Here is a 21,784-nt window from a genome sequence, read left to right as displayed (position 1 = left end):
GGAGGGAGGAGCTTCAGTAAGATAACATAGTGGGAGGGAGGAGCTTCACTAACAGCACAGTGGGAGGGAGGAGCTTCACTAAGACAACACAGTGGGAGGGAGGAGCTTCACTAACAACACAGTGGGAGGGAGGAGCTTCACTATTAACACAGTGGCAGGGAGAAGCTTCAATAAGACAACACAGTGGGAGGGAGGAGCTTCAATAAGACAACACTGTGGAAGGGAGGAGCTTCACTAAGATAACACAGTGGGAGGTAGGAGCCACACTAAGACAACATAGTGGGAGGGAGGAGCTTCACTAAGATAACACAGTGGGAGGGAGGAGCCTCACTAAGACAACACAGTGGGAGGGAGGAGCCACACTAAGACAACATAGTGGGAGGGAGGAGCTTCACTAAGATAACATAGTGGGAGAGAGGAGCCTCACTAAGACAACATAGTGGGAGAGAGGAGCCTCATTAACATCAAAGTGGGAGGGAGGAGCTTCACTAACAGTACAGTGGGAGGGAGGAGCTTCACTAAGATAACACAGTGGGAGGGAGGAGCTTCACTAACAGCACAGTGGGAGGGAGGAGCCTCACTAAGACAACACAGTGGGAGGGAGGAGCCACACTAAGACAACATAGTGGGAGGGAGGAGCTTCACTAAGATAACATAGTGGGAGAGAGGAGCCTCACTAAGACAACATAGTGGGAGAGAGGAGCCTCATTAACATGAAAGTGGGAGGGAGGAGCTTCACTAACAGTACAGTGGGAGGGAGGAGCTTCACGAAGATAACACAGTGGGAGGGAGGAGCTTCACTAACAGCACAGTGGGAGGGAGGAGCCTCACTAAGACAACACAGTGGCAGGGAGGAGCCTCACTAAGATAACACAGTGTTAGGGAGGAGCTTCACTAACAACACAGTAGTTAGTGAACAACACCCTCACCAACGCCTCATCAGGTATGTCACCTTTCGAGTGTGCCCTGGGTTACCAACCCCCCTTGTTCCCCACCCAAGAGGTTGAGGTTGCGGTACCCTCTGTCCAGGACAATATGCACCGTTGTCATCATACCTGGAGGAAGGCCCGAGCTGCCCTTCTTGGTGCCTCCGCCAGGATCCAGTCCCAAGCTAACTGTCACCGTACTTCAGCTCCAGTCTACACCCCAGGCCAAAAAGTATGGCTCTCTTCGAAGGACCTGCCATTGAAAGTGACATCTAAGAAACTTCCCCCCCGATTCATTGGTCCCTTTGAAATTGACCGTGTCATTAACCCCTTTGTGGTGCGCCTGATAACTCCCAACCTCTCTCAGGATCCTTCCATGTATCCCTGATTAAACCTGTCTCCTCCTGCAGCAGCCCCTCGGCTCATCGATGACTGTCCTGCCTATACCATCCGGCAGCTTCTGGACGTTCGCCGTCGGGGTCATGCCTGGCAGTACCTGGTGGACTGGGAGGCATACGGGCCTGAGGAGCACCGCTGGACCCCTCACTGCTACATGATTTCCATACCTTACACCCAGATAAGCCCAGGCAGGTGCCAGGTGGCGTTTGTAGAGGGGGGGAGGGGTACTGTTACATCTGCTCCTGCCACGCCCTCTACTTCTCATCTTGTGTCTCCCTAACCTGCCGCCACTCCCCCAGTGCTCTCTCCCTCTCTCTCTGAGTGGGTGTATGTGAATGTGTGGGCGGAGACAGGTGTGCTGGAGGCAGAGCAGATCCCCACCAGCTGCAACCTGTTCCATAATCAAGACCTCTACAAATACTCAGCTCTGCCACCTACACGCTGCCGGATCGTAGCCTCTGCTCAGTCAGTCTGCATTTCAAGCAATTTGTTCCAGCATATATCTTGTTATCCTGTTGAGCCTGTTTTTCCCTAGCATGATGCTGCTTTTCTCTCCGCTACAGTTCCGTCCACTCTGACTCCGGTCCCTGTCTCCAGTCCCTCGTCTCGTCAGTCCTGCCCTGGAAGCTCCACTGCTTCCTTGGATTCTGCTCCAGATCTGCTTACCCTGCCCTTACTCCCCTTGCCCCAGCCTCAGTTCCTGGTTCCTTGCTACCCGCCTGAGCTTCCCCTGGCCTGCACCCTATCTACTCCCGCTTGCCAATAAATACCTTAGTTTCCTTGTCCCTGTCTCCTCGTCTGAGTCTGCACTTGGGTTCACCTGCTCTGCCACAAGTAACAACAACTGCTAAAATCTTAGTTAAACTTGAAGAACTATATGGTATGCGTGAATCACTAGCTAACCTGAAAATAAAAAATGTCCATGCTAAACAGGCTGGCGGAGAACACGTGGGGGGCCTTCCTCTCGCGATTACAGGAAGCATTCCAAAAGTGGAAAACTGCAAAGCCTGATGGTTCAGCCACCAAGGTAGACACATTGCAAGACCAGGTGATCATGGCTCTGCAACCAGGTGCCATAAACAAAAAGACCTCCAACGTCAGCTACGTCAAGACCACCATATGTATTTTTCATGACTTTGACAAGAGGCGAAGCAGCTGGCAAGGGAAAAGGGGAGAGCGTACAGAGTGAAGGCTTGGCCAGGCAAGTGACCATAGAACAACCCTCTCTACAAGACTCTGCTGCTTAAGAAGAAACAGACACACAGAGGAGTTCCTTAGTCACAGGAAGTCATTACGGGGGGGGGGAGCTAATGCTGAAGGAGCAGCGACCCAACCGACGACCCTAGAATGTTCCAGGACAAGGGGGACGTGTTTTTTTTCAGCTGCGACTGTACTGGGATGACCAAGGCCACCCGTCTGTCTTCACTTCGGAGAGAGGTAGGCCACATACCCACTGCTTTAAACCGCAATGCCCGACCACTGTAAGGCGGGTGGACGGGGTGAGTACTGCAAAGCAGAATGAGTCAATCAAGCCCATTTTAATAGGGGAATGTCATTAGGTGGAGGTTATTGCAAGGGGAATCGCTGTGCCTTGCCTACTAGACTCTGGGTACCAGGTGACCATGTTTAGTGAATACTATTTTCAAAGACAATTCAAACACAAGCAGCCTGGGGAGAAAGAATGATTAGAATGGCTAGCCTTAATAGCTGCTAATGGACTTCAATTCCCTTGTTGGGTATGTAGTGCTGGACTTCCTATGTAATACTGACCCAGCAATGGCCCTACTCACCCGGCAACAGTCAGTATGGATACCCCATGAAACTGAGATGTTCTTCGGACTACCGTGTTCCAGAGACTCCTGGTAAGATGGAATGCTGTGTTCCAGAGGCTCCTCCTGGTAAGATGGAATACTGTGTTCCAGAGCCTCCTGGTAAGATGGAATACTGTGTTCCAGAGACTCCTCCTGGTAAGATGGAATACTGTGTTCCAGAGGCTCCTCCTGGTTAGATGGAATACTATGTTCCAGAGGCTCCTCCTGGTAAGATGGAATACTATGTTCCAGAGGCTCCTCCTGGTTAGATGGAATACTGTGTTCCAGTTGTTCCTGGTGAGATGGAATACTGTGTTCCAGTTGTTCCTGGTTAGATGGAATACTGTGTTCCAGTTGTTCCTGGTGAGATGGAATACTGTGTTCCAGAGGTTCCTGGTGAGATGGAATACTGTGTTCCAGAGGTTCCTGGTGAGATGGAATACTGTGTTCCAGAGGCTCCTGGTTAGATGGAATACTGTGTTCCAGTTGTTCCTGGTTAGATGGAATACTGTGTTCCAGTTGTTCCTGGTTAGATGGAAAACTGTGTTCCAGTTGTTCCTGGTGAGATGGAATACTGTGTTCCAGTTGTTCCTGGTTAGATGGAATACTGTGTTCCAGTTGTTCCTGGTGAGATGGAATACTGTGTTCCAGAGGTTCCTGGTGAGATGGAATACTGTGTTCCAGAGGTTCCTGGTGAGATGGAATACTGTGTTCCAGAGGCTCCTGGTTAGATGGAATACTGTGTTCCAGTTGTTCCTGGTTAGATGGAATACTGTGTTCCAGTTGTTCCTGGTTAGATGGAAATCTGTGTTCCAGTTGTTCCTGGTGAGATAGAATACTGTGTTCCAGAGGCTCCTCCTAGTAAAATGGAATACTGTGTTCCAGAGGCTCCTGGTAAGATGGAATACTGTGTTCCAGAGGCTCCTCCTGGTAAGATGGAATACTGTGTTCCAGTTGTTCCTGGTTAGATGGAATACTGTGTCTTAGAGGATCCTGGTAAGGTGGAATACTGTGTTCCAGAGCCTCCTGGTAAGATGGAATACTGTGTTCCAGAGCCTCCTGGTAAGATGGAATACTGTGTTCCAGAGACTCCTCCTGGTAAGATGGAATACTGTGTTCCAGAGGCTCCTCCTGGTAGGATGGAATACTGTGTTCCAGAGGCTCCTCCTGGTAGGATGGAATACTGTGTTCCAGTTAATCCTGGTAAGATGGAATACTGTGTTCCAGAGGCTCCTGGTAAGATGGAATACTGTGTTCCAGAGGCTCCTGGTAAGATGGAATACTGTGTTCCAGTTGTTCCTGGTTAGATGGAATACTGTGTTTCAGTTGTTCCTGGTAAGATGGAATACTGTGTTCCAGAGGCTCCTGGTAAGATGGAATACTGTGTTCCAGAGGCTCCTGGTAAGATGGAATACTGTGTTCCAGAGGCTCCTCCTGATAAGATGGAATACTGTGTTCCAGTTGTTCCTGGTGAGATGGAATACTGTGTTCCAGTTGTTCCTGGTTAGATGGAATACTGTGTTCCAGTTGTTCCTGGTGAGATGGAATACTGTGTTCCAGAGGTTCCTGGTGAGATGGAATACTGTGTTCCAGAGGTTCCTGGTGAGATGGAATACTGTGTTCCAGAGGCTCCTGGTTAGATGGAATACTGTGTTCCAGTTGTTCCTGGTTAGATGGAATACTGTGTTCCAGTTGTTCCTGGTTAGATGGAAAACTGTGTTCCAGTTGTTCCTGGTGAGATGGAATACTGTGTTCCAGTTGTTCCTGGTTAGATGGAATACTGTGTTCCAGTTGTTCCTGGTGAGATGGAATACTGTGTTCCAGAGGTTCCTGGTGAGATGGAATACTGTGTTCCAGAGGTTCCTGGTGAGATGGAATACTGTGTTCCAGAGGCTCCTGGTTAGATGGAATACTGTGTTCCAGTTGTTCCTGGTTAGATGGAATACTGTGTTCCAGTTGTTCCTGGTGAGATGGAATACTGTGTTCCAGAGGCTCCTCCTAGTAAAATGGAATACTGTGTTCCAGAGGCTCCTGGTAAGATGGAATACTGTGTTCCAGAGGCTCCTCCTGGTAAGATGGAATACTGTGTTCCAGTTGTTCCTGGTTAGATGGAATACTGTGTTCCAGAGCGTCCTGGTAAGATGGAATACTGTGTTCCAGAGCCTCCTGGTTAGATAGAATACTGTGTTCCAGAAGCTCCTCCTGGTAAGATGGAATACTGTGTTCCAGTTGTTCCTGGTGAGATGGAATACTGTGTTCCAGAATCTCCTGGTTAGCTGTAATACTGTGTTCCAGTTGTTCCTGGTTAGATGGAATACTGTGTTCCAGAGGCTCCTAGTTAGATGGAATACTGTGTTCCAGAGCCTCCTGGTTATATGGAATACTGTGTTCCAGAGGCTCCTCCTGGTTAGATGGAATACTGTGTTCCAGTTGTTCCTAGTTAGATGGAATACTGTGTTCCAGAGGCTCCTGGTAAGATGGAATACTGTGTTCCAGTTTTTCCTGGTTAGATGGAATACTGTGTTCCAGAGGCTCCTCCTGGTAAGATGGAATACTGTGTTCCAGAGGCTCCTCCTGGTAAGATGGGATACTGTGTTCCAGTTGTTCCTGGTGAGATGGAATACTGTGTTCCAGAGACTCCTGGTAAGATGAAATACTGTGTTCCAGAGGTTCCTGGTAAGATGAAATACTGTGTTCCAGAGCCTCCTGGTAAGATGGAATACTGTGTTCCAGAGGCTCCTGGTAAGATGGAACACTGTGTTCCAGTTGTTCCTGGTTAGATGGAATACTGTGTTCCAGAGCCTCCTGGTAAGATGGAATACTGTGTTCCAGAGGCTCCTCCTGGTAGGATGGAATACTGTGTTCCAGAGGCTCCTCCTGGTAGGATGGAATACTGTGTTCCAGTTGTTCCTGGTAAGATGGAATACTGTGTTCCAGAGGCTCCTGGTAAGATGGAATACTGTGTTCCAGAGGCTCCTGGTAAGATGGAATACTGTGTTCCAGTTGTTCCTGGTTAGATGGAATACTGTGTTTCAGTTGTTCCTGGTAAGATGGAATACTGTGTTCCAGAGGCTCCTGGTAAGATGGAATACTGTGTTCCAGAGGCTCCTGGTAAGATGGAATACTGTGTTCCAGAGGCTCCTCCTGATAAGATGGAATACTGTGTTCCAGTTGTTCCTGGTGAGATGGAATACTGTGTTCCAGTTGTTCCTGGTTAGATGGAATACTGTGTTCCAGTTGTTCCTGGTGAGATGGAATACTGTGTTCCAGAGGTTCCTGGTGAGATGGAATACTGTGTTCCAGAGGTTCCTGGTGAGATGGAATACTGTGTTCCAGAGGCTCCTGGTTAGATGGAATACTGTGTTCCAGTTGTTCCTGGTTAGATGGAATACTGTGTTCCAGTTGTTCCTGGTTAGATGGAAAACTGTGTTCCAGTTGTTCCTGGTGAGATGGAATACTGTGTTCCAGTTGTTCCTGGTTAGATGGAATACTGTGTTCCAGTTGTTCCTGGTGAGATGGAATACTGTGTTCCAGAGGTTCCTGGTGAGATGGAATACTGTGTTCCAGAGGTTCCTGGTGAGATGGAATACTGTGTTCCAGAGGCTCCTGGTTAGATGGAATACTGTGTTCCAGTTGTTCCTGGTTAGATGGAATACTGTGTTCCAGTTGTTCCTGGTTAGATGGAAATCTGTGTTCCAGTTGTTCCTGGTGAGATGGAATACTGTGTTCCAGAGGCTCCTCCTAGTAAAATGGAATACTGTGTTCCAGAGGCTCCTGGTAAGATGGAATACTGTGTTCCAGAGGCTCCTCCTGGTAAGATGGAATACTGTGTTCCAGTTGTTCCTGGTTAGATGGAATACTGTGTCTTAGAGGATCCTGGTAAGGTGGAATACTGTGTTCCAGAGCCTCCTGGTAAGATGGAATACTGTGTTCCAGAGCCTCCTGGTAAGATGGAATACTGTGTTCCAGAGACTCCTCCTGGTAAGATGGAATACTGTGTTCCAGAGGCTCCTCCTGGTTAGATGGAATACTGTGTTCCAGAGGCTCCTCCTAGTAAAATGGAATACTGTGTTCCAGAGGCTCCTGGTAAGATGGAATACTGTGTTCCAGAGGCTCCTCCTGGTAAGATGGAATACTGTGTTCCAGTTGTTCCTGGTTAGATGGAATACTGTGTTCCAGAGCGTCCTGGTAAGATGGAATACTGTGTTCCAGAGCCTCCTGGTTAGATAGAATACTGTGTTCCAGAAGCTCCTCCTGGTAAGATGGAATACTGTGTTCCAGTTGTTCCTGGTGAGATGGAATACTGTGTTCCAGAATCTCCTGGTTAGCTGTAATACTGTGTTCCAGTTGTTCCTGGTTAGATGGAATACTGTGTTCCAGAGGCTCCTAGTTAGATGGAATACTGTGTTCCAGAGCCTCCTGGTTATATGGAATACTGTGTTCCAGAGGCTCCTCCTGGTTAGATGGAATACTGTGTTCCAGTTGTTCCTAGTTAGATGGAATACTGTGTTCCAGAGGCTCCTGGTAAGATGGAATACTGTGTTCCAGTTTTTCCTGGTTAGATGGAATACTGTGTTCCAGAGGCTCCTCCTGGTAAGATGGAATACTGTGTTCCAGAGGCTCCTCCTGGTAAGATGGGATACTGTGTTCCAGTTGTTCCTGGTGAGATGGAATACTGTGTTCCAGAGACTCCTGGTAAGATGAAATACTGTGTTCCAGAGGTTCCTGGTAAGATGGAATACTGTGTTCCAGAGCCTCCTGGTAAGATGGAATACTGTGTTCCAGAGGCTCCTGGTAAGATGGAACACTGTGTTCCAGTTGTTCCTGGTTAGATGGAATACTGTGTTCCAGAGCCTCCTGGTAAGATGGAATACTGTGTTCCAGAGGCTCCTCCTGGTAGGATGGAATACTGTGTTCCAGAGGCTCCTCCTGGTAGGATGGAATACTGTGTTCCAGTTGTTCCTGGTAAGATGGAATACTGTGTTCCAGAGGCTCCTGGTAAGATGGAATACTGTGTTCCAGAGGCTCCTGGTAAGATGGAATACTGTGTTCCAGTTGTTCCTGGTTAGATGGAATACTGTGTTTCAGTTGTTCCTGGTAAGATGGAATACTGTGTTCCAGAGGCTCCTGGTAAGATGGAATACTGTGTTCCAGAGGCTCCTGGTAAGATGGAATACTGTGTTCCAGAGGCTCCTCCTGATAAGATGGAATACTGTGTTCCAGTTGTTCCTGGTGAGATGGAATACTGTGTTCCAGTTGTTCCTGGTTAGATGGAATACTGTGTTCCAGTTGTTCCTGGTGAGATGGAATACTGTGTTCCAGAGGTTCCTGGTGAGATGGAATACTGTGTTCCAGAGGTTCCTGGTGAGATGGAATACTGTGTTCCAGAGGCTCCTGGTTAGATGGAATACTGTGTTCCAGTTGTTCCTGGTTAGATGGAATACTGTGTTCCAGTTGTTCCTGGTTAGATGGAAAACTGTGTTCCAGTTGTTCCTGGTGAGATGGAATACTGTGTTCCAGTTGTTCCTGGTTAGATGGAATACTGTGTTCCAGTTGTTCCTGGTGAGATGGAATACTGTGTTCCAGAGGTTCCTGGTGAGATGGAATACTGTGTTCCAGAGGTTCCTGGTGAGATGGAATACTGTGTTCCAGAGGCTCCTGGTTAGATGGAATACTGTGTTCCAGTTGTTCCTGGTTAGATGGAATACTGTGTTCCAGTTGTTCCTGGTTAGATGGAAATCTGTGTTCCAGTTGTTCCTGGTGAGATGGAATACTGTGTTCCAGAGGCTCCTCCTAGTAAAATGGAATACTGTGTTCCAGAGGCTCCTGGTAAGATGGAATACTGTGTTCCAGAGGCTCCTCCTGGTAAGATGGAATACTGTGTTCCAGTTGTTCCTGGTTAGATGGAATACTGTGTTCCAGAGCGTCCTGGTAAGATGGAATACTGTGTTCCAGTTGTTCCTGGTTAGATGGAATACTGTGTTCCAGAGGCTCCTAGTTAGATGGAATACTGTGTTCCAGAGCCTCCTGGTTATATGGAATACTGTGTTCCAGAGGCTCCTCCTGGTTAGATGGAATACTGTGTTCCAGTTTTTCCTGGTTAGATGGAATACTGTGTTCCAGAGGCTCCTCCTGGTAAGATGGAATACTGTGTTCCAGAGGCTCCTCCTGGTAAGATGGGATACTGTGTTCCAGTTGTTCCTGGTGAGATGGAATACTGTGTTCCAGAGACTCCTGGTAAGATGAAATACTGTGTTCCAGAGGTTCCTGGTAAGATGGAATACTGTGTTCCAGAGCGTCCTGGTAAGATGGAATACTGTGTTCCAGAGCCTCCTGGTTAGATAGAATACTGTGTTCCAGAAGCTCCTCCTGGTAAGATGGAATACTGTGTTCCAGTTGTTCCTGGTGAGATGGAATACTGTGTTCCAGAATCTCCTGGTTAGCTGTAATACTGTGTTCCAGTTGTTCCTGGTTAGATGGAATACTGTGTTCCAGAGGCTCCTAGTTAGATGGAATACTGTGTTCCAGAGCCTCCTGGTTAGATGGAATACTGTGTTCCAGAGGCTCCTCCTGGTTAGATGGAATACTGTGTTCCAGTTGTTCCTAGTTAGATGGAATACTGTGTTCCAGAGGCTCCTGGTAAGATGGAATACTGTGTTCCAGTTTTTCCTGGTTAGATGGAATACTGTGTTCCAGAGGCTCCTCCTGGTAAGATGGAATACTGTGTTCCAGAGGCTCCTCCTGGTAAGATGGGATACTGTGTTCCAGTTGTTCCTGGTGAGATGGAATACTGTGTTCCAGAGACTCCTGGTAAGATGAAATACTGTGTTCCAGAGGTTCCTGGTAAGATGGAATACTGTGTTCCAGAGCCTCCTGGTAAGATGGAATACTGTGTTCCAGAGGCTCCTGGTAAGATGGAACACTGTGTTCCAGTTGTTCCTGGTTAGATGGAATACTGTGTTCCAGAGGCTCCTGGTAAGATGGAACACTGTGTTCCAGTTGTTCCTGGTTAGATGGAATACTGTGTTCCAGAGCCTCCTGGTAAGATGGAATACTGTGTTCCAGAGGCTCCTCCTGGTAGGATGGAATACTGTGTTCCAGAGGCTCCTCCTGGTAGGATGGAATACTGTGTTCCAGTTGTTCCTGGTAAGATGGAATACTGTGTTCCAGAGGCTCCTGGTAAGATGGAATACTGTGTTCCAGAGGCTCCTGGTAAGATGGAATACTGTGTTCCAGTTGTTCCTGGTTAGATGGAATACTGTGTTTCAGTTGTTCCTGGTAAGATGGAATACTGTGTTCCAGAGGCTCCTGGTAAGATGGAATACTGTGTTCCAGAGGCTCCTGGTAAGATGGAATACTGTGTTCCAGAGGCTCCTCCTGATAAGATGGAATACTGTGTTCCAGTTGTTCCTGGTGAGATGGAATACTGTGTTCCAGTTGTTCCTGGTTAGATGGAATACTGTGTTCCAGTTGTTCCTGGTGAGATGGAATACTGTGTTCCAGAGGTTCCTGGTGAGATGGAATACTGTGTTCCAGAGGTTCCTGGTGAGATGGAATACTGTGTTCCAGAGGCTCCTGGTTAGATGGAATACTGTGTTCCAGTTGTTCCTGGTTAGATGGAATACTGTGTTCCAGTTGTTCCTGGTTAGATGGAAAACTTTGTTCCAGTTGTTCCTGGTGAGATGGAATACTGTGTTCCAGTTGTTCCTGGTTAGATGGAATACTGTGTTCCAGTTGTTCCTGGTGAGATGGAATACTGTGTTCCAGAGGTTCCTGGTGAGATGGAATACTGTCTTCCAGAGGTTCCTGGTGAGATGGAATACTGTGTTCCAGAGGCTCCTGGTTAGATGGAATACTGTGTTCCAGTTGTTCCTGGTTAGATGGAATACTGTGTTCCAGTTGTTCCTGGTTAGATGGAAATCTGTGTTCCAGTTGTTCCTGGTGAGATGGAATACTGTGTTCCAGAGGCTCCTCCTAGTAAAATGGAATACTGTGTTCCAGAGGCTCCTGGTAAGATGGAATACTGTGTTCCAGAGGCTCCTCCTGGTAAGATGGAATACTGTGTTCCAGTTGTTCCTGGTTAGATGGAATACTGTGTTCCTGAGCGTCCTGGTAAGATGGAATACTGTGTTCCAGAGCCTCCTGGTTAGATAGAATACTGTGTTCCAGAAGCTCCTCCTGGTAAGATGGAATACTGTGTTCCAGTTGTTCCTGGTGAGATGGAATACTGTGTTCCAGAATCTCCTGGTTAGCTGTAATACTGTGTTCCAGTTGTTCCTGGTTAGATGGAATACTGTGTTCCAGAGGCTCCTAGTTAGATGGAATACTGTGTTCCAGAGCCTCCTGGTTAGATGGAATACTGTGTTCCAGAGGCTCCTCCTGGTTAGATGGAATACTGTGTTCCAGTTGTTCCTAGTTAGATGGAATACTGTGTTCCAGAGGCTCCTGGTAAGATGGAATACTGTGTTCCAGTTTTTCCTGGTTAGATGGAATACTGTGTTCCAGAGGCTCCTCCTGGTAAGATGGAATACTGTGTTCCAGAGGCTCCTCCTGGTAAGATGGGATACTGTGTTCCAGTTGTTCCTGGTGAGATGGAATACTGTGTTCCAGAGACTCCTGGTAAGATGAAATACTGTGTTCCAGAGGTTCCTGGTAAGATGGAATACTGTGTTCCAGAGCCTCCTGGTAAGATGGAATACTGTGTTCCAGAGGCTCCTGGTAAGATGGAACACTGTGTTCCAGTTGTTCCTGGTTAGATGGAATACTGTGTTCCAGAGGCTACTGGTAAGATGGAACACTGTGTTCCAGTTGTTCCTGGTTAGATGGAATACTGTGTTCCAGTTGTTCCTGGTTAGATGGAATACTGTGTTCCAGTTGTTCCTGGTTAGATGGAATACTGTGTTCCAGTTGTTCCTGGTTAGATGGAATACTGTGTTTCAGTTGTTCCTGGTTAGATGGAATACTGTGTTCCAGTTGTTCCTGGTTAGATGGAATACTGCGTTCCAGAGACTCCTGGTTAGATGGAATACTGTGTTCCAGAGCCTCCTGGTAAGATGGAATACTGTGTTCCAGAGGCTCCTGGTAAGATGGAACACTGTGTTCCAGTTGTTCCTGGTTAGATGGAATACTGTGTTCCAGTTGTTCCTGGTTAGATGGAATACTGTGTTCCAGAGGGTCCTGGTTAGATGGAATACTGTGTTCCAGAGGCTCCTCCTGGTAAGATGGAATACTGTGCTCCATTAAGATCCTGGAGACGCCCCACACTGTGAAGGACTTGCCCCAGAGCAATAAGCCATCAAACACATGGAAACTATTTATTTGATGTATTTTATACCATTCCACTTACAGTTCCACCAGCTCTGGAAAGGTACCACCTTATATCTCCCAGCTTTTACCAAGGTACCGCCCCATACCTCCCAGCTTTTACCAAGGTACCGCCCCATACCTCCCAGCTTTTACCAAGGTACCGCCCCATATCTCCCAGCTTTTACCAAGGTACCGCCCCATACCTCCCAGCTTTTACCAAGGTACCGCCCCATACCTCCCAGCTTTTACCAAGGTACCGCCCCATACCTCCCAGCTTTTACCAAGGTACCGCCCCATATCTCCCAGCTTTTACCAAGGTACCGCCCCATACCTCCCAGCTTTTACCAAGGTACCGCCCCATACCTCCCAGCTTTTACCAAGGTACCGCCCCATATCTCCCAGCTTTTACCAAGGTACCGCCCCATATCTCCCAGCTTTTACCAAGAACTCAGGTCTTTAGTCCAGCAAAATGGGCAGTGAGAGAGAGCAGTAGACTGGGTATTACCTACAGTCCTTAGTGAGAGACAGCAGTAGACTGGATATTACCTACAGTCCTTAGTGAGAGACAGCAGTAGACTGGGTATTACCTACAGTCCTTAGTGAGAGAGAGCAGTAGACTGGGTATTACCTACAGTCCTTAGTGAGAGACAGCAGTAGACTGGGTATTACCTACAGTCCTTAGTGAGAGACAGCAGTAGACTGGGTATTACCTACAGTCCTTAGTGAGAGACATCAGTAGACTGGGTATTACCTACAGTCCTTAGTGAGAGAGAGCAGTAGACTGGGTATTACCTACAGTCCTTAGTGAGAGAGAGCAGTAGACTGGGTATTACCTACAGTCCTTAGTGAGAGACAGCAGTAGACTGGGTATTACCTTCGGGTCCTTAGTGAGAGACATCAGTAGTCTGGGTTTTACCTACAGTCCTTAGTGAGAGACATCATTAGACTGGGTATTACCTACAGTCCTTAGTGAGAGACATCAGTAGACTGGGTATTACCTACAGTCCTTAGTGAGAGACAGCAGTAGACTGGGTATTACCTGCAGTCCTTAGTGAGAGACATCAGTAGACTGGGTATTGCCTACAGTCCTTAGTGAGAGACATCAGTAGACTGGGTATTACCTACAGTCCTTAGTGAGAGACAGCAGTAGACTGGGTATTACCTACAGTCCTTAGTGAGAGACAGCAGTAGACTGGATATTACCTACAGTCCTTATTAAAAAGAAAAAGTTTCAGTATCTCTCCTCAACATGTTTTTAGGCTTAATCTGTGTCTGAGAAACAAGCCCAGAATGTGTTATTATAGCATTACACCTCCTCCCTCCTCCTCCTCTTCCTCCCTCTTCCTCCCCATCCTCCTCCCCATCCTCCCTCCTCCCACGCCCGTCAGACTGGTGTCTAGAATCTCTGTGGTTTCTAGGGAGATCAATATGGTGTAGTGCACTACTTTAGTCCAGAGCCTTATACCACACCATGTGTGGTTCATGTGGTTCTGGGAAACTACTTTAGTCCAGAGCCTTATACCACACCATGTTCATGTGGTTCTGGGAAACTACTTTAGTCCAGAGCCTTATACCACACCATGTTCATGTGGTTCTGGGAAACTACTTTAGTCCAGAGCCTTATACCACACCATGTTCATGTGGTTCTGGGAAACTACTTTAGTCCAGAGCCTTATACCACACCATGTTCATGTGGTTCTGGGAAACTACTTTAGTCCAGAGCCTTATACCACACCATGTTCATGTGGTTCTGGGAAACTACTTTAGTCCAGAGCCTTATACCACACCATGTTCATGTGGTTCTGGGAAACTACCTTAGTCCAGAGCCTTATACCACACCATGTTCATGTGGTTCTGGGAAACTACTTTAGTCCAGAGCCTTATACCACACCATGTTCATGTGGTTCTGGGAAACTACTTTAGTCCAGAGCCTTATACCACACCATGTTCATGTGGTTCTGGGAAACTACTTTAGTCCAGAGCCTTATACCACACCATGTTCATGTGGTTCTGGGAAACTACTTTAGTCCAGAGCCTTATACCACACCATGTTCATGTGGTTCTGGGAAACTACTTTAGTCCAGAGCCTTATACCACACCATGTTCATGTGGTTCTGGGAAACTACTTTAGTCCAGAGCCTTATACCACACCATGTTCATGTGGTTCTGGGAAACTACTTTAGTCCAGAGCCTTATACCACACCATGTTCATGTGGTTCTGGGAAACTACTTTAGTCCAGAGCCTTATACCACACCATGTTCATGTGGTTCTGGGAAACTACTTTAGTCCAGAGCCTTATACCACACCATGTTCATGTGGTTCTGGGAAACTACTTTAGTCCAGAGCCTTATACCACACCATGTTCATGTGGTTCTGGGAAACTACTTTAGTCCAGAGCCTTATACCACACCATGTTCATGTGGTTCTGGGAAACTACTTTAGTCCAGAGCCTTATACCACACCATGTTCATGTGGTTCTGGGAAACTACTTTAGTCCAGAGCCTTATACCACACCATGTTCATGTGGTTCTGGGAAACTACTTTAGTCCAGAGCCTTATACCACACCATGTTCATGTGGTTCTGGGAAACTACTTTAGTCCAGAGCCTTATACCACACCATGTTCATGTGGTTCTGGGAAACTACTTTAGTCCAGAGCCTTATACCACACCATGTTCATGTGGTTCTGGGAAACTACTTTAGTCCAGAGCCTTATACCACACCATGTTCATGTGGTTCTGGGAAACTACTTTAGTCCAGAGCCTTATACCACACCATGTTCATGTGGTTCTGGGAAACTACTTTAGTCCAGAGCCTTATACCACACCATGTTCATGTGGTTCTGGGAAACTACTTTAGTCCAGAGCCTTATACCACACCATGTTCATGTGGTTCTGGGAAACTACTTTAGTCCAGAGCCTTATACCACACCATGTTCATGTGGTTCTGGGAAACTACTTTAGTCCAGAGCCTTATACCACACCATGTTCATGTGGTTCTGGGAAACTACTTTAGTCCAGAGCCTTATACCACACCATGTTCATGTGGTTCTGGGAAACTGGCCCGGTACAGTATGTATTATTATATATGACACAGCTTGTTCTCTATAATCTCTGTGTGGAGAAGTCTTCTAGGGCAATGGGTTTTTAAGGAGAAGTCTTCTAGGGCGATGGGTTTTTAAGGAGAAATCTTCTAGGGCGATGGGTTTTTAAGGAGAAGTCTTCTAGGGCGATGGGTTTTTAAGGAGAAGTCTTCTAGGGCGATGGGTTTTTAAAGAGGAATCTTCTAGGGCGATGGGTTTTTAAGGAGAAGTCTTCTAGGGCAATGGGTTTTTAAGGAGAAGTCTTCTAGGGCAATGGGTTTTTAAGGAGAAGTCTTCTAGGGCGATGGGTTTTTAAGGAGAAGTCTTCTAGGGCGATGGGTTTTTAAGGAGAAGTCTTCTAGGGCGATGGGTTTTTAAGGAGAAGTCTTCTAGGGCGATGGGTTTTTAAGGAGAAATCTTCTAGGGCGATGGGTTTTTAAGGAGAAGTCTTCTAGGGCGATGGGTTTTTAAGGAGAAATCTTCTAGGGCGATGGGTTTTTAAGGAGAAGTCTTCTAGGGCGATGGGTTTTTAAGGAGAAGTCTTCTAGGGCAATGGGTTTTTAAGGAGAAGTCTTCTAGGGCAATGGGTTTTTAAGGAGAAATCTTCTAGGGCAATGGGTTTTTAAGGAGAAGTCTTCTAGGGCGATGGGTTTTTAAGGAGAAATCTTCTAGGGCGATGGGTTTTTAAGGAGGAATCTTCTAGGGCGATGGGTTTTTAAGGAGAAGTCTTCTGGGACGATGGGTTTTTAAGGAGAAGTCTTCTGGGGCAATGGGTTTTTAAGGAGAAGTCTTCTAGGGCAATGGGTTTTTAAGGAGAAGTCTTCTAGGGCAATGGGTTTTTAAGGAGAAATCTTCTAGGGCGATGGGTTTTTAAGGAGGAATCTTCTAGGGCGATGGGTTTTTAAGGAGAAGTCTTCTGGGACGATGGGTTTTTAAGGAGAAGTCTTCTGGGACAATGGGTTTTTAAGGAGAAGTCTTCTGGGACGATGGGTGTGTGGATGCTGGGGAAATACCTTTCGTGAGGCCAGGAACTCCATTCCTCTGGCCACCTGGAAACTATAGCAAATCAGATCTTCTATAGTGAGAGGAGTCTTCCATAGGTCCTCCACTGGAGGGAGGGAGTGAGTGAGTGAGGGAGGGAGGGAAGGTGGAGGGATGGGGGGGGCGGTGAGGTGGAGGGAGGGGGGGGGGGTAAGGTGGAGGGAGGGAGGGGGGGTAAGGTGGAGGGAGGGAGGGAAGGTGGAGGGAGGGAGGGAGAGTGAGTGAGGGAGGGAGGGAAGGTGGAGGGAGGGAGGGAGGGTGGAGGGAGGGGGGGGTAAGGTGGAGGGAGGGAGGGAAGGTGGAGGGAGGGAGGGAGGGAGGGAGGGAGGGGGGGGTAAGGTGGAGGGAGGGAGGGAGGGAGGGAGGGAGGGAGGGAAGGTGGAGGGAGGGAGGGAGGGAGGGAGGGGGGGTAAGGTGGAGGGAGAGAGAGAGAGGGGGAGAGAGAGAGAGAGAGAGAGAGAGAGAGAGAGGATTTAACTCAGCTATAACTTGTCTTAGTTCTATATTCTTGAGGCTCAGATGGAGCTCTTCAGTCAAAAGGTCAAGACTGAACTTTCAGCACCAAATCCCATTGACATGAAGACATTATTTATGTCAGTCTGAAGTTAGGATTCGGCCAATACAACAATTCACACTACTCACTTTTCTCCACAGCAGGAGAGTGGCTCTTCTGATTGGACTTGCTGGGTGACTGACTCTGGAGGCTGCCAATAGAGGAGGAGGACGGGGAAGGTGGGAGGCGGGCTCTCGGCTCCACTTGTCCTGCCTCTATCATGCGTCTCACCTGGCTCTGAGTCTTAGGGGAGCGGTCCTGAGGAACACACAGGTACGTAATGTAGGTTACCATCTACACATTGACCAGGAGGGAGTTCATCATTAAACTTTGTGCCATTTAAAGGTAATTTCCGATCGAGTGGACACATGCAGCGTTCACCACGAATGTGATCTCAGTGAACGTGGGACATTGCCTTTAAACCATGCAAAGTGCTATTGGATGGAATCCTGGACTTGGTATATTTCAACAGTCACAGGAAGTGTCACAGGAAGAGAGCCTGTGAAGAGAGCCTGAATCCTGGACTTGGTATATTTCAACAGCCATTGTGTCACAGGAAGAGAGCCTGTGAAGAGAGTCTGAATCCTGGACTTGGTATATTTCAACAGCCATTGTGTCACAGGAAGTGTCACAGGAAGAGAGCCTGTGAAGAGAGCCTGAATCCTGGACTTAGTATATTTCAACAGCCATTGTGTCACAGGAAGTGTCACAGGAAGTGTCACAGGAAGAGAGCCTTTGAGCCACAACCGACTGTTCACAAACCCTGCCATAGTAAACACTCAGCATCACATTCCATTCACCTCTCACATTGTTTTCTCAATTCAACCCAACCATGTGTAAATGTTGTATGTAATTGTCTCCTAGTGTCACCCTGATAAAACAGTTATGTTATGTCAATCATATATTCAAGGCCTGATACCCAACAAGGGCACAAATAACAAGAAATCCATAGTGTCAGTAGATTACACTCCATGAGTCAGCAACTAACTAGGTAGGAAGAACTCTCTCTTGGCTCTCAGGTAGTTGGACAGGTTAGGGGTTAGAGATTAGGGTTAGGGTTTACCCTGTAAGGTAGGAAGAACTCTCTCTTGGCTCTCAGGTAGTTGGAGAGGATAAGAGTTAGAGATTAGGGTTAAGAGGTTAGAGGTTATTTTATTTATCCGTTATTTTACCAGGTAAGTTGACTGAGAACACATTCTCATTTACAGCAACAACCTGGGGAATAGTTACAGGGGAGAGGAGGGGGATTAATGAGCCAATTGTAAACTGTGGATTATTAGGTGACCATGATGGTTTGAGGGCCAGATTGGGAATTTAGCCAGGACACCGGGGTTAACACCCCTACTCTTACGATAAGTACCATGGAATCTTTGATGACCTCAGAGAGTCAGGACACCCGAAAGACGGCACCCTACACAGGGCAGTGTCCCCAATCACTGCCCTGGGGAATTGGGATATTTTTTAGACCAGAGGAAAGAGTGCCTCCTACTGGCCCTCCAACACCACTTCCAGCAGCATCTGGTCTCCCATCCAGGCACTGACCAGGACCAACCCTGCTTAGCTTCAGCAGCAAGCCAGCAGTGGTATGCTGCTGGTTAGGGTTAAGGGGTTAGAGGTTAGAGGTTAGGGTTAGGTCTTACCCTGTAAGGTACATTTCTTTTTGACGCTGTCGCAAAGCTAACTAAAAAGCAGCATTTCCCAAGTGAGGATGGCTTTCACTTCAGCAGTAATACATTCATTAACTTCTTTGAGGAAAAGATCATGATTATTAGAAAGCAAATTACGGACTCCTCTTTAAATCTGCATATGCCTTCAAAGCTCAGTTGTCCTGAGTCTGCAGGACCTAGGATCAAGAGAGACACTCAAGTGTTTTAGTACTATATCTCTTGATACAATGATGAAAATAATAATGGCCTCTAAACCTTCAAGCTGCATACTGGACCCTATTCCAACTAACCTACTGAAAGAACTGCTTCCTGTGCTTGGCCCTCCTATGTTGAACATAATAAACGGCTCTCTATCCACCGGATGTGTACCAAACTCACTAAAAGTGGCAGTAATAAAGCCTCTCTTGAAAAAGCCAAACCTTGACCCAGAAAATATAAAAAACTATCGGCCTATATCGAATCTCCCATTCCTCTCAACAATTTTAGAAAAATCTGTTGCACAGCAACTCACTGCCTTCCTGAAGACAAACAATGTATACGAAATGCTTCAGTCTGGTTTTAGACCCCATCATAGCACTGAGACTGCACATGTGAAGGTGGTAAATGATCTTTTAATGGCATCAGACCGAGGCTCTGCGTCTGTCCTCGTGCTCCTAGACCTTGGTGCTGCTTTTGATACCATCGATCACCACATTCTTTTGGAGAGATTGGAAAGCCAAATTGGTCTACACGGACAAGTTCTGACCTGGTTTAGATCTTATCTGTCGGAAAGATATCAGTTTGTCTCTGTGAATGGTTTGTCCTCTGACAAATCAACTGTAAATGTCGGTGTTCCTCAAGGTTCCGTTTTAGGACCACTATTGTTTTCACTATATATTTTACCTCTTGGGGATGTAATTCGAAAACATAACATTAACTTTCACTGCTATGTGGATGACACACAGCTGTACATTTCAATGAAACATGGCGAAGCCCCAAAATTGCCCTCGCTAGAAGTCTGTGTTTCAGACATAAGGGAGTGGATGGCTGCAAACTTTCTACTTTTAAACTCAGACAAAACAGAGATGCTTGTTCTAGGTCCCAAGAAACAAAGAGATCTTCTGTTGAATCTGACAATTAATCTTAATGTTTGTACAGTGGTCTCAAATAAAACTGTGAAGGACCTCTGCGTTACTCTGGACCCTGATCTCTCTTTTGACGAACATATCAAGACTGTTTCAAGGACAGCTTTTAACCATCTACGTAACATTGCATTAATTAGTAACTTTCTGTACAAAAATGATGCAGAAAAATTCATCCATGCTTTTGTTACTTCTAGGTTAGACTACTGCAATGCTCTACTTTCCGGCTACCCGGATAAGGCACTAAATAAACTTCAGTTAGTGCTAAATACGGCTGCTAGAATCCTGACAAGAACCAATTTTTTTTATCATATTACTCTAGTGCTAGCCTCCCTACACTGGCTTCCTGTTAAGGCAAGGGCTGATTTCAAGGTTTTACTGCTAACCTACAAAGCATTACATGGGCTTGAGAGACGCAGATTCGGTCTCAACCTTTAAGTCTTTACTGAAGACTAATCTCTTCAGTGGGTCATATGATTGAGTGTAGTCTGGCCCAGGAGTGTGAAGGTGAACGGAAAGGTTCTGGACCAACGAACCGCCCTTGCTGTCTCTGCCTGGCTGGTTCCCCTCTCTCCACTGTGATTCTCTGCCTCTAACCCTATTACAGGGACTGAGTCACTGGCTTACTGGTGCTCTTCAAGCCGTCCCTAGGAGGGGTGCGTCACTTGAGTGGGTTGAGTCACTGATGTGATCTTCCTGTCTGGGTTGCCCCCCCCCCCCCCCCCCCCCCCGGCCTTGTCTCAGGATGGTCAGTTGGTGGTTGAAGATATCCCTCTAGTGTTGTGGGGGCTGTGCTTTGGCAAAGTGGGTGGGGTTATATCCTTCCTGTTTGGCCCTGTCCGGGGGTGTCATCGGATGGGGCCATAGTGTCTCCTGACCCCTCCGGACTCAGCCTCCAGTATTTATGCTGCAGTAGTTTATGTGTCGTTGGGCTAGGGTCAGTTTGTTATATCTGGAGTACTTCTCCTGTCTTATCCGGTGTCCTGTGTGAATTTAAGTATGCTCTCTCTAATTCTCTCTTTCTCTCTTTCTTTCTCTCTCTCGGAGGACCTGAGCCCTAGGACCATGCCTCAGGACTACCTGACATGATGACTCCTTGCTGTTCCCAGTCCACCTGGCCGTGCTGCTACTCCAGTTTCAACTGTTCAGCATTTACTCCTGATGTGCTGACTTGCTGCACCCTCGAGAACTACTGTGATTATTATTATTTGACCATGCTGGTCATTTATGAACATTTGAACATCTTGGCCATGTTCTGTTATAATCTCCACCCGGCACAGCCAGAAGAGGACTGGCCACCCCTCATAGCCTGGTTCCTCTCTAGGTTTCTTCCTAGGTTTTGGCCTTTCTATGGAGTTTTTCCTAGCCACCGTGCTTCTACACCTGCATTGCTTGCTGTTTGGAGTATTAGGCTGAGTTTCTGTACAGCACTTTGAGATATCAGCTGATGTACGAAGGGCTATATAAATACATTTGATTTGAAGGTAGGAATAACTGTTGGCTCTCAGGTAGTTGGACAGGTTAGGGGTTAGGGTTAGTTCTTACCCTGTAAGGTAGGAAGAACTCTCTCTTGGCTCTCAGGTAGTTAGACAGGTTAGGGGTTAGGGTTAGGTCTTACCCTGTAAGGTAGGAATAACTCTCTCTTGGCTCTCAGGTAGTTGGACAGGTTAGGGGTTAGAGGTTAGGGGTTAGAGATTAGGGGTTAGGGTTAGGTCTTACCCTGTAAGGTAGGAAGAACTCTCGCTTGGCTCTCAGGTAGTTGGACAGGTTAGGGGTTAGGGGTTAGAGGTTAGCTCTTACCCTGTAAGGTAGGAAGAACTCTCTCTTGGCTCTCAGGTAGTTGGACTGGTTAAGGGTTAGGGGTTAGAGGTTAGCTCT

The 21,784-nt window shown here is 47.1% G+C and overlaps 1 protein-coding gene across 1 annotated transcript in view; it reads right to left on the bottom strand.

Annotated features, from left to right (window-relative positions):
* The window catches only part of LOC139366104 (vascular endothelial growth factor receptor 3-like), a 196,729-nt gene that overhangs the window by 26,837 nt on the left and 148,108 nt on the right, over window positions 1-21,784 (bottom strand). Inside the window, exons 21-22 of the mRNA XM_071103203.1 lie at window positions 17,208-17,376; window positions 16,538-16,632 (exon numbers count right to left, since the gene is read on the bottom strand). Coding sequence (XP_070959304.1) covers window positions 16,538-16,632; window positions 17,208-17,376 — 264 coding nt within the window. The remainder of the gene's footprint in view (window positions 1-16,537; window positions 16,633-17,207; window positions 17,377-21,784) is intronic.

This window comes from Oncorhynchus clarkii, chromosome 14, assembly GCF_045791955.1.
Source record: "Oncorhynchus clarkii lewisi isolate Uvic-CL-2024 chromosome 14, UVic_Ocla_1.0, whole genome shotgun sequence".
NCBI classification, from domain to species: domain Eukaryota; kingdom Metazoa; phylum Chordata; class Actinopteri; order Salmoniformes; family Salmonidae; genus Oncorhynchus; species Oncorhynchus clarkii.
This window is presented reverse-complemented; position numbering and strand designations above follow the sequence as displayed.